The 18,458-nt window shown below is 37.9% G+C and overlaps 1 protein-coding gene across 1 annotated transcript in view; it reads left to right on the top strand.

The window, feature by feature from the left end:
* Positions 1–2,803: 2,803 nt before the first annotated feature.
* SSBP2 (single-stranded DNA binding protein 2) overlaps positions 2,804–18,458 on the top strand; it is a 58,129-nt gene continuing 42,474 nt past the window's right edge. The window contains exons 1-2 of the mRNA XM_009573397.1: positions 2,804–2,857; positions 5,025–5,114. Of these exons, the coding sequence (XP_009571692.1) occupies positions 2,804–2,857; positions 5,025–5,114 (144 nt within the window). The remainder of the gene's footprint in view (positions 2,858–5,024; positions 5,115–18,458) is intronic.

Genomic DNA, 18,458 nt, shown 5'->3' with positions numbered 1-18,458 from the left:
ACTGCCTCTGAATAAGCAGGAGGGATTGGCTTGATGCTTGATGCAGCTAAAGAAGTGGATACCCACCACCTCTAGTCATTCACCAGGAACTAGGATTGTCCAGCTAACTCAGAAGATTTAGGGCTGATGTGGAGGAGGTTTATGGAGGAAGCTTGGATGATGAGGGAATGGAGTGGCCAAGAGTGGCCACAGGTCTGTCTTATATGTGAGGTCCAACTTCTGTCATCCATCGTCAAGTAGATTTCATCATTCATCCTCTAGTAGGCTTCTAAAAAATGAGAAATCTCCTTTTCGTGGAAAAATTTAGTAACGTGATAAACTTCTTATTTTGGATAAAAATAAAGATGTCTTACTCTAAGCAAAATACCTGAAATTAAATGCCCACATTAGTGAATGAGCCGGATGAGGAGTTTTATAGGTAAAGTCAAGTGCTTTCTTTGTAAAATTCTTCGATTGCAAATGGAATTCTTCTGTGAGCTTCCATCATAAACCACTTCTTGTGGTAGCCTCAAAAAATGACCTATGTGTTGCAGACTTCTCTCTGGATTTTTATATTTCAGATAATGGAATAACTAACCTATTTTATTTTTATTTTTTATTTACTTTGTGATTTCTTTATTGTAAAAACCTGCCTAAACCATGGCTAGTTTTAATTTTTTTACATTGTCTAGAGTAGCTTGGCTAGAGCAAAGAATGACCACAGTAAGTTTCATTCAAGTACACCATTTTAATTAATAATTGTAAAGAGATACTATAAATTCAGTATTTTAGCTACAAAAGCAAATACTGTTTTCCATTTTTAAGGAGGTAAGATGCTGTACAAAAAGATTAGACCACTTAAATTTTCCTGTTTCATCTTTTTATGAAAAGCAGGGAAAGCAAATTGCAAATATTTAAAACGTCAAACTAATGGAAGTATGAATGATGAACAACTTGTAATGCTTGCAAAAAGAAGCCATGATTTGCTGTGAGACTGTGAAAAAAGAACTGAATAATTCATCAGGATAGAATAAATAAGAATATTTCAATGCAGTAGTTGCAGGTTTGTTTATTGATCTACCTGGTATAAGTTCTTAAAATGTTCATTGGATAGCGCAAGCTAGAAAATGTAATATACCTAAAACACTGAAAATACTTTATTTCTGATGCTGGGACTTCATAGCCCATCAGGGAAGAAAAGCCCAAACAAACAAACGTGAAAACAGAAAAAGACCCCAGTACATTACATAATGAAAGAAGTTGAAGTTTCTGTAACACCTAAGACTGGACTATTGCAGAATGCCTATAACACAATATTCTTGCAATTATTAAGCAGTACTTTAAATGTCAGTAAAACTGACCTACTATTATGCCACTCAAACTTTGCATCATTCTGTCCTCCTTCCCACTCAGAAATACAGAGGAGAGATGGTTTTGCACAAGTGTCTGTGAAGTGCATGATGTAATCAAGTCTCAAATAATTAGGCCAATTAAAATCAACACATTGAATACCTCCTGAAACATCATGGTCCACAATCGAAAAATGGCCAACATTAGTAAATGAATTTAATTTTGAGTAACTAGCCTGAAGCAGAGAGCTAGTTCCCTTCTAGTTGAGACCTTTTTCTCCAGAAACCACGAGAACGAAGACTGCGTAAATTAGTCTGGATCATTTGTTGTGTAATCACTTCCACAAAACCTTGTTTTCTTCCCCCTTCTTCATCACGGATGATTCCTTCAATACCCATACAATAGCACTGCGCAGACCTTTTGGCCACCTTCAAGGCAGGTCTCCAGAATGGGACTTAGTCCTCAAGCAGAAGACTTTCTGAGGAGGCTGTAGAAGCTCTCAAGTCTCGTGTGTTACTTCATCCGACTCCTTTCTACATACCTTCTTCATCAACAAGGTTGTACAAAACCCACTCCTCCTAAAAAGTGGTTACTTTGGAGCCATATCCCCTTCACAGGAATTGGCAGCACCTCTGAAAGTAACGTGTGAGGTAGACTTCATTGCTATGTCGGTAGCTCAGTAGACGAAGAATTGCCCTATGCCCATTTTACCAGTCCTGGAGAGCTGCGTGCTGATGTCCGATGTTCACCGAGGAACGAAGCTGGGTTCCTCTGGTATCAGTGCTAAGTCAGATTTAAAAATAAGGAAAAAAAAAACCTTAAAAAAACCCCAAACAACCCACTGTTGAGACAATTATGAAAATATTATCTTTAGGTGTATTTCTTACAAAGCCTCATTAGGAGGTTTAATGGCTAACATAAATCTTAACAGATAGAGTTTTAATCCTTTTCTCCCTGTTTTGGAATAATCATTATTTCCTTCTCTCTCTCTTTTTTTAAACTGTTAAGTATATTTTACCATTCTTCTTTTTTAAAGTGATTTTCAAAGTGTGGGAAACAGCACGAAGTCAGCCGGGGTAGATCCCTATATCCCTACAGGAGTCGTTCCCTCCTCTTACAAGCATCCTTTCGTAACCTGGGGGCTCTGGCAGAGGCCGCGGTTGAGGAGGACGTCTAAGACCCACTGAGTGCGTTAACGCACTCTGACATGCATTGGTGCCTGGTATAGTTTAGTTTAAATAATGTGAGTAGGAGTGAGGGAACCTGGGATGGGAGGCTTCTGAAAACTGGTCATGTATCAGAGGAGGTGCTGCTTAGCTCTTTTTCTGACATCTCGCAACGTAACAGTGTTTTGCCTATCTGACTTCTGTGAGATGTGTTTGCCCAGTGATTTATTATAGTCTGTTCAAATGCTTTATTCTGTAGCATCGGCTCCATTGGACATATTACACTGCATGTTACATGGCCAGTAACGATGGACACAGCTATGATAGTATATGGGCAATCAGGAATTGGTATGCAAGAAGCGGTGATATTGTAATAAGGTTCATCATTATTAGTGCCCCTTTAATGGGCTACTCCTTCTTAGTCAGAGACTGCAGTGGAGGCTATTTTGGATATTTTAAGATGCTCAGGCTTTTAACATCATTGATTTTCTCCATCAGTAATGCTACTGTTGTCATTCTTCATCTAGAAAACCTGTACATATGGAAGTAAGATCCAACATACTTCACTCAAACTGTGTCTGCACTTATTCATGATTTTACTTGACATTGTTACGCAACGCTCAGTTTAAACAAGCCATTTTTTTGCTTAAAAAAAAAAGCTGAATTTTCTCTTCTGTTTTCCTTTGGAAATGTAGAAAATCTGAAAGTAATTAGTGGACATTCACAGAAGCCGTGCAAAAAAAAGGAAGGGTAACAAAATTATTTCGTTCTTCAGGAGTTATTTCTGCACATGCACACCACTTGCTTATTTCCTCCTCTGTCTGGGAGGCCAAGAGATTACTAAGAGGAGTACCTGGCACCTTCCAGGGAGTCGCATGATTTTGCATGCGTCTAAGCAGCATCATACTCCAGTCTCGTGAACTTCAGGCAGTGTCCAAAGAATGGCAGTGGCTAGTAGAGAACCGTCTTTATTTGCTACAGCTTTATAGGCTGGTTTGGTTGGTTTGTGGTAGCCTCTCACGAGAAGGTATTACGATTCAAAAGTGTTTGCTACGTCCAACTCACCTGACTGGCTTTTTCTATCAATTGCAATTGTATAGTATTTTAATACTGATCCTGTAGACCAGATCCTTGCATAAGTAAGACCCTTTATTACAGGGTTTTCTAGTGAATCAAAATCTTGCATTCAGCTCTGAAGCCAGCACTTTCTGCGGTCTTTGTATTTTAATGATATGTTCTAGACTTTGTTTGGAAAGAACATACAGCTTAGATGCTAAATATGCTACTGCTAGTTGTTCAGAAGTTTGATTCAAAAACGCAGCTTAAGCCATTGAAAAATCTGTGGTAATTAACTGAATATTTCCTTTCTGCTTGGTTTAAAAAGGTCAGCCCTTCTTTGTGCCAGTTTTCAAATCTTTCCAGCATTATTCTTTTAATTTCCTAGATAGTGTGCCAAACACCTGGAAATACAATTTCCAGATCTGCGTCTTTTGGATATCAAGTGTGAGCATACAATAGAGTGGTAAGTTAATAAACATAAGCCGTTCATATTCTGCAGGGCAGATATTGGCAGGTCATTAGTAAGCTGCAAGTGGCTCTCAATGCATTGTGTGTGCATGAGTACTTTCACAGAAGATCGTAAGCCTTTATAGGTGATTCAGCCTTATGCCATACAGAAACATATTGCAGGAAGGAAGACTGCTAGAAATTAAAAGTAATTGAGGTTCCAATACATGACAACAATAACAGTTTGGCTTCCCGTTTTCTGACGATCTCCTGCTTGTAAATTGCCAGAAGCAATATTCTTTACTTGCTTATTCCAACCGAAGGATTTGCAAAGGTAACTAATTTCATCCTCTGATTCACTTCTTAGAAATCACTTTCTTCTTCTTCCTTCCAAAAATGTAAACCTGAATTCTTCTAATTTGTCATGGTGGTTATTTTTGGGATTGGTAAAATCATAAGCATTACCAGCAGAGTCGTGAGCATTCCTTCTTGTACTGTTTGTAACAGAATCCTGTTTTGAATAGTTCTGAAAGAACATTACAGTCTGCTGAAATTATCTTTAAAGTGCTTGGAAATTGATGATAAAATGCATAAATTACTTTCTTTATGCTGTATCTGTATCCTTATGCATGTGTGAGGATGTTTACACACATAATACCTGAAAAAGTGTGCAAGTTGCATTCAGATTTGTATATATAGACACACTCAGATGCAAAATCTTTTAAAATCTAGTCAAGATTTGTCTAATTGACACATATTTGTATATCCATGCAATCTCTAGCATCCTTCCCCTCAACATACATTTGTTATTTTAACAAATCATTATACTTGTATAAACGAAGACTAAACACTATACAATTTTAATTTACCTTCAGATGAAACAATGACATTATGACATATCCAGAGAATTACCTTCTGCATTTTGGTCAGGTTTTGGGGTTTTTTTTGGTTTGGTTTTTTTGGGGGGGGGTTTAATGCCTACCATGCAATGACAAAGGTTTATTCTCCCTTTGTTCTTTTCAGAGTGCTGCAGCAGCTCCCAGTCCAGTGCTAGGAAACATTCCCCCAGGAGATGGCATGCCAGTAGGTCCTGTACCACCGGGTTTTTTTCAGGTATTCAGAAAAATTATGATTACAGGAATTTTAGGATAGAAAATTTTCCATAATACTGTTTACAAGTCTGTAGAAAAGGTCCTGTTCTAAACTATGTCTCACTATATGGTGCAATACTTGAGAGTTTATTTTTTAACAAAAGTGAATAGGTGGAAAGGAAGGGATCTCTCTGACTGACAAGTATTTGATTTATGAAATAGTACAGCACAACTCATTTCAAAATTTCAAGGATAAGAAATGGTGCCAGTTTATGAGTGGAGACTGAAAATGCTTGAATATAATTTTAAAATAATTTCTTATGATAATATACACACATTGCGTTGAAACTTTAAAGTGAGAACATTATTGGTCGTGTTTAGCTCTATGGTAAAGCCACAGGCCAGATTTTTAAGATGTTCAAGTTTCAGTGGGAATTAGACCTAGGCAATTAAGCATATCCCACTGAGCATCTCCTTGCACATTGAAGATCTCAACCCTAATGCCTAAAAAAACAAGCCAAGGATTTAGACCATGTGTTGCTTCTATTAAATTTTGTCATAAATGAAACTAAATACCCAGTTAGCACTTTGGACATTAACAGTACAGAATACTCTGATGGAAAAAAAGGCAGCGCTTAGTGCAAGGCCAACCTAACAGTTATAATCTGAGATTGGACTGCTCCTACGAGCGAGCTTGCGTCTCCTCTTCACCAAAGCTCGGTTGTTTCTCTCTACACTGGCAAACTGTGGCTGTGCAGGAGGAGCAAAAAGTAGCAGCATCTCTAGCATTGAAACAGCTCTTCAGGAAGAACAGAGATTTCCACTTCACATACTTGATCTCAAGATGTGAAAGAAACAACCCAGATTTCCAGGGTTGTGATGTGGGGAGAACATCATGATAGGATGTTCTGTAAAAACCAAGTGCTGAAATCCAGGTAGAGACCAGTGTCTTTTTCCTTCTTCTCTGAGATACATAGACAAAAGAAGCATATTTCATCTGGAAAAAAAGACAAAATGTTTTATTTATTCTTTTATCCAAATGGTGATTGTAAAAAAATGCAGGATATCAGCAGTCTTTATTTACACTGTATGTAAGTGACAACGTTATTTGTGTGGTCTTCCTTTTCTCACAGTCACAGAGGGAAAAAAACCTGCTATTTGCAGTATTCATACCTACATAAAGAAACCCTGAACCTGGCATGAGCATGTTGTTTCCTTCATCAACTCAAAAACTGAGGCATGATTTTTAATACATGAATGAATAGATATTTGCAAGTGAAGTAGGAAATATCTTACTGTTGCCAGTCACAAAATCCTCAGGAGCTGGCAGAACTGATTAATTATTTTATTTCTGCTTTTACTGTTTTGAACAGCTGGTTAGGTAGATTTTTTTAAACACAATTTTATCTTTATTTTTATATTGTATAAATATTTCACTTATTTTAGCCACCCACTCCAGTTGTAATGTCAAAGGAATTAAAGTTTAAGGTTTTTTTCTTTTACTGTCTTTGAGGACAATTAAGAGGGGGAAGAGGCACAGATAGGACAAGTATGTGAAGTATAGAGGAGAGAGTAACTATTTTAAAGGTTTTGCAGGAGGAGGGTGTGGGACTTCTGTTTCTAGAAGCGTGAAAAGACTTCTAGCCACTCTAGATCTTTAAAGACGTAAGAAAGACAAGATGATAGAAAGTTAAGTATGGGTGAACTTTCCTTATTTGTTAGTATCTGACTTCAGTCTTACTTGAAGCCCCACCAACAGCCTGCTCTTTTTGCAAGGCCTGGGATTGAAAATAGACGGATGAAAATCCATTTTCAGTGTAACACAGTTTGTGACACTAATCAGAGCTATCACCAACTCAACAGCATGGCCAGTGAGTCTTCTGCAAGGCAGGTTCAAAGAGCTGGTCTGCACAGTCTGTTCTGGACTCCTCCAGACATCACCCTTCACCTCTCCTTGAAACTGCTGGGTCTGTGCCATCGTGTCTTTCTGTAACATGCAATACTTAAGATTAGTCCCCTACAGTTTTAGTTGACAGAGATCTACTTTCCTCAGTTGAGTGGCCTTGTCAACAGAACAAACGTTTTTTAAGATATTATTAGTTTTTGCTGTAGTCATCTGCTTAAGAATATACGTAAAGAAATAACATGTTAGTTAGCAAATCCAACTGCAAGTTTGATGGTGGATACATTGATAGGGTTGGGAGGAATCCCAGCAAGGGGAGCTAAGCCAAAATCCAGTCAGTTACGAAACAGTGTGCTGAAACTGTAAGGTGTGTATAAAGCAAATACTCGCAGACAGTCCACAGCAATCTGTTGTGGTGTTGGAGTGAGTATTGTCAAGAAGCGGTTAGTAGCTGGTTGTAATACCTTCAGACGGAGCTGAATCTTACCAATGTCAATTTATCTGAGGACAAGAAAATACACTGGCAGAGACAGCCGTGTATGTGAACCTTGAAAATTGAGGAGCATTATCTGTTGCCATAAAAAACAGGTGAAATGACAAGCAAGAAAGAGAAACTCAGGATAAAACTTCCTGCTTCCTTCATAGGTGCTTTCTTTCTAGTACACCTTTAACTAGACGGTCAGTTTCTGTATACTCTTCTACAATTCCTCTGATCCCAACTGATCACAAGAATAAACTAAATCGTGGAAGACATGTTCATCTGTCTTGATCTGAATACTGACAAACTTCAGCCTTTCTATGAACTGCAGGTCTTCTTTCACTGAGAGTTTGGAACTTAGACCTACAACTCACTCCTAGATTATGGAAGTGAACAATTTTGGTTTTTACGAGTCGGAAGATTACAGAAACAGTGGGAGAATGGTGCTTATATCTATATTTAGTTCACTAGGACTTTGCACTACAAAAACATTGTAACATTTCAACTTTTTGCAACCTAAAATTTATCTAGAAGGTCATCCTGGAATGGTAAGGATGCCTTTTGTTGCTTTCGTGAAATGTTTGGATTGGCCTGAGCTAAAGCTGTTGACAGCCACTACCTTCCAGCTCTGCTTGGCTAACTCAGAATTGCTAGATGATTTAAAGTAATTTCATTTCTCATCAGTTCTGGCTTTTGGTTTTACACTGCAACTCTATTTCGGCACGCGGCCCTAACCACTAACTGGGACGTCCCCGCTAACTGGGACGTAAATGAAATGGATGCTCTTGCTGCTGCAATTGCTTCTTAATCAGACAAGTCACGGGAAGGTGGCAACCTAGTTGAGGACTGTGCTGGGAACCAAGAAGCATTACCTGGGTTCCAGGTTTTACTGGCACTGCTGACCACTAGCATTATATCTGTGACCTTTATTTTTTATAAAAGAAAATAAATTTCTTTAATTTTTTATAAAAGAATATAATGCAGTACACTAGTGTAGCACATGGAGGTAGATAAATATGGGAGAAGTGTGGTTTCTCAGACAGTATCTGCTCTTCGTAAAATGAGGTTTTCATGTACATGTAGGCCACCAGCACTGATGTTAATTATCAGTCTCTGGCATTTTATGCCTGGTCCACAGAGGTGGAGTTCTGAAGCCAGCAGCTGAATTTGTCTTGTATTTCTCTGTACTTACATTTTTATACTTCAGTTCAGGTGATGGATGATGATCACTACTGTGCTGACAGTCCAAAATGCAACATCTTACAATGATACAGTGAAAGGAACGTGGTGGAGTTGTGCACAACTATTATCATCAACTAAATTACTTTTTTTAAAAAAGACAATTGTTTACAATGTCAAAAATGACATTTGAAAAGTCCAGAAAACGTGTGGAGTTAGGATGTGTCTCTATTTCATCTACTGGTGTGTATGTATTTTAATGTAACTTTAAATTTCATAGCTACATATTTTTTTGTCGTCATCTTCTTTCAGTAAGTAGAATAGGTGATACTCTGGAAATAAAGTGGGGTTATACAGTAACTGAATCTGTTCTTGGTTTATTAGTGGCAAAACTGAATGTGTGGGACTACAGGAGGAGCAAAGACAATAGTTGTGTCATACAAGACTCTTAAATTCCAAACAGAAGAACCCAAACAAGTTTTAGAGGTGATTTTGTCTCGGGCTGAAATAACAGGTCAAGGGCAGTTCAATGAGGGTGATGTCTGGTGGGTCAGTGCTTCTGGTAGCTTGCTTTTTTAAATACAGAGCCTCAAAGAAGGATAATGGTTGGTAACCAGAGTGCGAGCGTGGTTGCTAAAAAACGGTGTGCAACTCATCCCTAAGTTACCCATGTTTCTCCTAGGTAACCCAAGATAAGTCATTTCAATTCTCTTTCTTCATGTTTCTCGACCTATTAAAATGAAATGTCATAAATGACAATCCTTTTAAAAGATTATTAATTACTTGGGCAACAGAAGTCATAAAACTATATTAGATTGCATAAGGGTAAGATGACTGTATACACTTCTGAAATGCTCATCTGACTCCAGTCTGAGCCTTGAAATACACCATCAGTTTACCAGTTTTCCTCTCTAGACCACAACCTGTACATAGAGCTAAGGTGTGAGGAAGGCACTTAGCTACTATGTTAATAAAATAAAGTCATTTCGGACATTTTCTGTGCCATTTTTTAGCATCAGAGTTACTCTATTGTTAGTTTCTTCATATGGCCATCCACAGAGATCACAGTGACCTAGTCTTCATCCCTCTTTTTGAGTCCTATCTGATACTGAAATAGTAGAGCAACTGGAGGACTAAATAAGATTATAATTACTTACCTTCGGGTCTAGACGTTAGAGGATGCATATAATGTCAGCAGCCAAAGCTTTACACAAGGTTCTAATAAACACGTTTACAATGAGTTAAATTCACCCACTTACGACAAAGAGGATTAGGTCGTAGAATTCAAACACCCTGAGATTTTCATATCCAATCTTACTTCCAGTTTCTGGCCTGAGGACAACCAGCATTTTTCACCAGGGTTGGTTCTGTGCAGTACAGAAGTGTTACTTGTGAAAGCCTTCTTAGATACAGGCAGAGCAAGATCTTCGAAGTGTTCAGTATACCAGCTTCACTCCCTTCTTCTTGAGGACAATGAGATTTGGAAAAAATCATGGTTTATACTTGCACATCATGGTACAGTATGCATTTAGAAAATAATGACATGAACATTTGGAAATATCGTCATGGAAATTTTGAAGCCCGGATACACTTCTGTTTCACGGCACACGCCAGTGTGCCCATGTGAAGTGTGAGGGTTGTGTTCAAGTGCAAACCGCTGGTCTTCAGGTAGTGAAGTGCTGGCCCATTTCCATCCATCTCTTCACTGGTCTTTAAATCGGCTAAAAAATTTGAGGTATGTCACATTTGTATTTTTGCAGACTATTATCTGATCTTTGTGGACAATATCAGCTTTAAGCAAGCAAATAAACAGAGGCCAGGGGGAAGTTTTGGAGCTTGTGTTCATTGAAGTATTTTGAATTTTTAAACAGAATCAAAAGTATTGATTTCACAGGGTTTTATTTGCCTTTTAGTTACTTTTCTGGTTTTAACACACCTAAATGTGGAGTTAGAATCATAGAATGGTTTGGGTTGGAAGGGACCTTTAAAGGTCACCTAGTCCATCCCCCCTGCAATAAGCAGGGACGTCTTCAACTATAGCAGGTTGGTCAGAAGTTGTAGGTTCTAATCCAGTGGAATTCATCATGTTTCTCCAAGTTGGTGACAACTAGCACTGCTGAATATCCGACCCCAGTTGCTTACTTTTGCAGTGCAATGAGAAACATTTAAATGCATATTTTATTAAACCCCAGTTATCGTCACCTCTTTTATTACATGATTGACCAAAAGTTTGCCATGTCTCCATCTGTGTAAGGAACCTGTCTGTTTTTTAAAGGCACTCAGGGAGGTGACAACGTTGGATTTGTACTTAACTCACCTGAGAGACATTGCCGAATAGTTAACTCATCAAGTGCCAACTGAGATTTAGAGGAAGCAGGTTGTTTGATAACTGACAGTTTACTTGTTTAATTTGGTAATTTTTTTTGAAGTTAAATTCTGCCACTGACTATACCTTTTCACATATAAGTGAAATGCTCTTTTAAATGCATTCCTTTTTTTTCAGCAAATTTGTTACAAATTGTTCTAGTTGAGCTTACCACTAAACCTTATTTCCATAGTCCGTATATATTCTCAAGGAATTGTCAAGTAGTTTGCTTCATTCACCAATTTGTGATCATCAGATATACTTGGAATGGCATGGGAAAAAATGTGTCGACACCATGTTTGAAATACAAATGTTACATATTTCTCTTATATAAAGGGAAAAAAAAAATACCAAACCAAACCCAACCCACAAAAGTAATGTAAGGCTGTCGTGCCATCTAGTGGCAGTTGTTCATTCTCATTTTAGCTCAATCCATATTATTCTAAAGTATTATTTTTAGCCGTATTGTGCCTTAGTGGAGCTGACCTAATGCTTTAGGAGAGCATCATTACAGTAATACACATGAGCAGAAAGAACTTTTCCATTTCTCTTCCTGCCTAGCATTACTATTTGCTATAAAAAAAGGAGTTTAAATAGCATTTAGATAGTGAAAACAAGTGAAATTAATGAGTTAAAAATCAATAACAACACACACGTCTTGCATTTTGAAACAGAAATAGTGAACTATTTATATATAAAAAGAAAATGGATTTGTAAGCTTCTGTGTAAGGCTGTAAAATATCTTTATAATATGCTATTTAAATTTATACTTATTTACAATATCTATAGTAAAGTCATGGTATGATACATTTTTAAAAAATAGAGCTTGTATTATGGATTCGATAAATGCAGCATTTGATTAAAACAGTTAAACCTTTGCTATATACCCCCAAGAAAACTAGCAAGCAAAAAAGATAGTTGAGCTGTTTTCCAAGGGGAAGTATAGAGTATCTGCTCCTTTTTAAAAGTCATTGGTCAAAGTCTCCCAAACAAATACAGATGGCACCTTTATGTCTCCTCTGATTCCACGACAGCTGGGGTTAAACCAGCCCATTTGTGGTTTCACTCAGTTCTTTGCACTCACTTTAATCTAGCTCACGTGTATTAGTCTCGCAGAAACTATTGCATTGGCCAGGGATCTGCTGGGTACGTGATCCTCTGCCTCAGCCCCTTCACACTCACCGAACGTCCTCCCTGATTGCTCATTTGAACAAGCATCCAGCAGTAAGGAAGAGGAGGAGGGAGAAATCCTCCAGCGTCCCTTTAAAGCCATTTTGGAGTGGCTGTGTTGCGTCTATGAATTGTCCACCGAGGGGTCGTTGTTTGCACAAGGAATGAGGATGCCTACTTCCAGCTGCTAAATTACATGACTAAAGCTAGAAGATGCAGGCGTCTCTCAGACTGGTCTTTGCAGGACCATAATGTGTATCTATATTGATTTAAAAGTGATTTGTTTCTTTTAAGACCCCTTTGAACTGTTTCAACTATTGTCTTCCCCTAACACTCACATAGTTTCCTGGTTTTCCAAGGCATTACCATTTTTATGCCCCATCTTCAAAGAGCCATACTTTGTTAACAATGCTGCTTCGTCACTTACCTTTAACTGCTGATCCTCATGTTTTCCCCGCTTTTGCAGCATTGCCTGTACTTTTTTTTTTAAACTAAAATGTACAAATCATTAAAAGTGAACTGGAGCATGACTGCAAAATTAGCTGGATTTGCTACACGTTCACACCCATCCTAAATTCCAGTGGAGCAAATGAGATAATTGCAGGTGAAAAAGTGAAAAGTTAAAGAATTGGGCCCTGGGCAGAGTAGGTACAGCGAAGTCCCAGAAGCTTGAAAAGCATCTTAGATTGTTAAAACATTACTGTGAGCAAGTGAAACGTTACCAAAGCTACAAGTACAGTTTGTGAGTAGAGCTAGCAGCATTGGTAGGCTTTGAAAAGCTTTGAAAATAGATTTTAAAGGGGATTTTTTTCCCCTGGGTTTATATAATTAATGTTAGTAAGAAGAATTTTATTGTACTTTTGGAGTCTCTGTTGTTTGTAAGCGCATCCACCCCAGTATAGCAGACTGACACCCACTGGGAATACTCAAGCGCATAAAATTATGCGTATGTCTAATTCTTTGCAGAACTGGGATCTGTGCATTTTTGTCCTTGCCAATATCACGCTGTATTTTAACATATTTTAATTTTAAAAATTATTTTGACTTTTTAGACTATGTGAGAGGGGATTAGCATCTAGAAAGATCTGCAAGTAGTTTGTGTTTGTTCCTCTCTTTTTTGTTCGTTTTCTCTAAATACCAGGAATAAAGTTGACTTCAAAAAGATAAAGGTGTCCGACATCTGCTGGCTTTGATAATTCTATCCTGCAGTTGTGGTAATGGTTTTACTGCTCTTAACTGTTAGAACAAATTAAAACTGCTCAGCTTGAGTAGCTAAATAAGCTCTGAGCCCACGCTTCCCCCACCTCCCCTTCCACATGTACATCTCAAGCAGCCACAGACCCACTGCTAGCTGTGGAGTGGTGCCAGGGGAAGGGGTGGAATTGGGCGTAAGTCGTTTACCTAGGAGATCTGTTCTGAACTCTATCATCTCATCCTGAAAATGCGAGTTCTCTGTGATATAAACCTCAAAAATTTAAGGGTACTGACCATACACCAAAATTGGCATTATAGTTGCTGCTGAAGTGGTTCTAAAGAGTCATTTATATATGATGCTTCCTTCTGCTGAGGTTACTTCAGTTCCTATCATAGTCTGACTTTTACTTTTTACATGAGCCACAAGTCCTTGCCTTTGAAACGAAAATCCGTGGATGAAGATAGATAATGCATGTAGCTTTGAAATAATATATTTATTAAATATAACAGAATCCAGCTTGTTGTTGTCAAAGTTGTTCCAAAAAATCAGTCATATATCATAATCAGGATGACTAAAAGTTTGCTAAATTTAAGGAGAGGCTTTCTCAGGATTAGTGAGCTGTGCATAAGATGTCTGAATTGTAAAAGTGCAGTTTGTTTATTTTTTTTAAAAGGCTGATACTTCTTGACGTTTTGGTTTTAGCTTGTCAGGTTTGAAATACTCTCTTTTCTGTAGAATTTGCATTTAAACAAAAATGAAAGTCAAAACTATTAGCCTGGTTTAAAATGCATGTAGGTAATAGCCCTTTTAAAATCACATTTCCTCCAAAATTTCCGTTAAATATCATGTGCAGAACTTCTCTCCCACTTGCTAAGTCTTCGTGAGCATGAGATAGTGATATTTCCCATAAAGTGAGACAGGTGTAATAACAGTACAATTCCTAAAGATCATCTATCATCAAAATGAGTGTTATTTACTTTCTCAGATTTCTGGAGAAGTAGCCAGGCGCGCAGGCAGATCCTGCTTTTAGCATCACAGAGAAATGTTTAGCTAGGGACAAAAGGGTTTGGGTTTTTTTTTTAAAGAGGTTTTGTTTCTTCATTTTTCTGTGCAGAGTGTGCAAGGTATGTATTGCAGTATTCTTTCAGATGGTGGAATGAGTCCTGTATTTCTTGAGTGGGGATAAAGCATTAATTTTGTTTGAAATGCTAGTGGTGGTGTAACTTTCGGAATTTTAGATGTGGAAAGACTGAGGTCTGTGGAAAGCTTTTCAATTTTTTAAAAAAAATTTTAATTTTGCTCTATACTCTAAATTAAATCAAACCTCTTACTGTTGCTATTATAGGTTGCTGGACCATGCCAGGCTGCTCTTAGAAAACCATAAATACAGAAAATATTTTTTCAGGGATCTTCCTCTGAAGCACAGAGAAGAACTTGTCCATGGAAATAGGTCTGATCGTCAGGAAAGACCAGTGTAGAGAGAAATCCTGTCTCAGTGCTGAGAATCTAACATGATTTTATGTGAAATAGCATAGGTGAAAACGGCTAGTTTGATTTATACTGGTAGATTACAAGATGTGTAGTGTGTAACCCAAATTTCATCTCTGAAATACTTTAGCAAAGTATAAAACAAAGACCTCTAATACTTGGTAGCCATTTGGGCGGCAAAGGAGGACAAGAAGGATTGTATAATTAACAGTAAAATGCAGTTGAATAGGAAAACAATTTTTTCTTAAGAATTGATGATAGCCGGTCCAGGCTTTGCAGAGGGTAAGTTACATGTTTGTGCTTATGAGCAGGCTGTGCCAGCACAAGAGCGTCATTTTGAAAGCTAATTTAGTTTAGTCCTGGTTAGAATTAAAATGTGTTAATGAAGAGTGTCTTGTAGGCTGTGGTGACTGTAATTGCTGATGGAGATGTCCACAAAAAAATGTAGAGGAAACTAAATAAATAAAAGCATATGAATTGTTAACTAACTTGGATAAATTAAATTCATATGTATTTTATGGTTCACCACTGGTACTCTTCAAGAGTACAAAACCCCATTTCATTGAGAATGGAAGCATGCACACCAGTGGTCATTGTAAAGCATCTCTAAATAATTTTATAAAATACAGGAGTCTTAAGGAGATACATTAAAATGTTACTTCCTAGCCATTTTTCAGTGCTGCTACCATAATAAGAAAATTAAATTAAAATAACGGGCAGTCTTATTTCTTACCATTTGGACTGCAGATAGTTAAGTGATGCCAATCCTTTTAACCAGGAATAGAGTTTGAAAACAAAAAAAGATGAATATGAATTGTATTTTCGGAGTCAGAATATGTAACTTGGCAATTGAATTCATTTTTTTAATGGAGGAGAACAAAGATTTTTGGTTTGTTTCACTTCCTATCATTTAGAACTTTAAATGAATAAATGAAGAGATTTGGTCATTATGAGAATTCCCATCTGGTTTATGACCTTGATGCTGGCAACTTGGGCCCTCTTACAATACCTGCTTTTCAAGTAGCAGCACAATTAATTTAAAATAATTTGTCATAGTGTGTACAAATTAAGTCTGTGGTTCCATTTTCAGCTTCTAGTGTTAAGTAGTGTTTAGAGTTTGTGCTGATTATGGTGACTGAATTATACAAATTAATACCGTTTCAGTCCTTTTCTATACTGAGTGCTAAAACTGTGTTTCACCTTGTATTTTTTAATTTGTGGTGTGCTCTTGTTATTCCCCTAAGAGATGTTCTCCATTTAGGAGCATCATCCGCCTCTCAGGGTGTTGAGACATACAATCTGAGGAGATTGTTCTAAATTTGATGATGCAGGCTAAAAAAAAAAATAGGATGCTGAAAAACAGTTATCACTTGTTTTTGTTTGCTTCTAAACCCATGAATTTAGAGGTGGTTTTGGGAAGCCCTGCAGAGCACTGTCTGGTGCAAGCAGAACCCGTTCCTCTGCTTTCCTAAGCCATGCAGTAAGAGCGTGGCATGGGCATCCTCTTCCAGGTCTGGATGGAGCTGTTGTTAGCAGCGGATCCTCTCTCCCCACTGTCCATCACAGCCCCCAGCGGGGTGGTGCTGCCCCAGGCTGAGCCAGAGGAGAGGTGTCCGGGTGACCCCACGTGCTGGTGGCTGGTCAGGCTTGGCTGACACGGTGCTGAAGTACCCGAGATAATGTAAAACACCTCCCCTTTCATGAGATCTCCCGTGGGAACGCTCATCTTGGGCACAGCAGGAGGGCCGAGCTGGGCAGGGGACATCTTGAGTGGCTTGAGCACTCAGTGCATCAAGCACATCCCTCCTCCGGGGCTTCCACGCATCGTGCTTAGCAAGTCACCGCACTGCAGGCCGGTCGAGCTCGGAGGGTGTATTTTGGCTGGATGAGATTGGTTGAGCTACTGCCCTGCTTTCTGCAGCAGCCTTAAAGGTAGTCATTTAAACGATTTAAAGATTGGTGGTGTGCTTTAAAACATACCTTCTGCCCTGCTTTGACCAGACAAATGCATATTTTCCCTAGCTGAAAAAAACTTTTAGTACACCTAGCTGGCAAGATGTCAATCTTGAATGTTATTTTAAGCGAGCCTGACTGAGAAAGGTGGGGTTTTTCATGCCATTTTTCATTGCTCCTGTGCAAGCAATATTAATACCATTTTATTCTCCTCAGCCCGAGCTTTGTTCGCTGGCATTTTGGTTCTTGGTATTTTTACAGTTAGCAGATGTGTGCAACCTCTCCATTACTCATGCCCAATAACTGCAGTAATTCTTTTTGAACTACATTTATTTGTTTTCCTGGTGTGTGTGTGTGTGCGCTTGTTACATGAGATTGTGCTTTCCAGTATAACAAGTCATAGGGTATCATGTAATATGTATGTATTGGAACAGATACGGATATTTGCGGTAAATTCAATCTCATTAGGAATTCAGTCTCAATAGAAATTGAAATGTAAGCAAAATTCAGGATTAGTTACTTGACTGTGAATTATTGTAAATTTTGCAACTTCTGTGGGACAAAATGTGGTCAATAAATGTAACGGTATGAATAAAAAAAGGATTAAAATGTCAATGCAAACAAACCCCCCATATTTGGAAGCAATTAAATTATATTCCCAGCTTTTGGAAGGAAAGTGAATTTAAAGAAAAATAGATCTATTGCAATCTATCATACTTAGTAGAACACCATCTTTTAAATTCTTTTATTCCACCAGTATTAGGTATAAAAAAACTAAACTACATCATATTCTAGAGTGACCGAAGCAACTAAAAAAGACAGAGCAAGAATTACACAACTGGTAGAGAAACGTGCCAGCTTCTATGCCTTTATGTCATCAGCTTCCTGGTGGATATTTTTTGTGAAATCATTTTTCCTGAATCCTGTAACCAAAATGTGGGCAGTGAGACTACTGTGCTTCAATGTTGCTTTTTCAAAGACTTCCCTACCGAGAAACTTATTATCTGCTTGTCCCCTTGTGTTCCCAAGGATCAAGAAAAATAGTGTTTACAAGATTTTTACATTGTGCATGAACACATGCACACACAACTCACAAAATGATATTAAATACACAGTTTATAACATACCCTTTACTCTCCCTGTACTCAGTTGGATTCTTTCTTTAGCAGGAAGATAACAAAAAGTACTAGGACATGTGGCATCATCATTCAAGTTCTCGAACTTTACTTGAAGTATTTTTAACAATTTGACATGATAGGATGCTATAAGTAAGAGCTTACTAAATTTAACATTTCACATCTTGATTTTATTTTGTGTAGTCTCTCTTCTTCTAGTATTTGTTTAATATTCTTTTCTTTTTTTAGTACTTTTCTCCTTTTAGGTGGGGTTTTTTTCACTTTAAGTTGATAAATACGTATATTCTGCGTTGACTATGCAAAAGGTTTTTCCTCTCTGGCTTCTTTTTCACCCAGTTCAGTAGAAGCTTCTGCTTATGTTCCTTTGGTCTCAGTTGCATGACAGCAGCCTTCAAGATGCTTTTCGTGATACCAAATTACTGAATTTTCTACCTGAAGGCAGTATTTACAATATACTGGTGTTCACAGATGTGTTTAGTTCGCTATTCTCCAAAACAGT

The sequence above is a fragment of the Fulmarus glacialis genome, unplaced genomic scaffold (assembly GCF_000690835.1).
Source record: "Fulmarus glacialis isolate BGI_N327 unplaced genomic scaffold, ASM69083v1 scaffold5560, whole genome shotgun sequence".
Taxonomy (NCBI): Eukaryota; Metazoa; Chordata; class Aves; order Procellariiformes; family Procellariidae; genus Fulmarus; species Fulmarus glacialis.
Note: the sequence above shows the minus strand (reverse complement) of the source record. Positions and strands in the feature narration are given on the sequence as shown.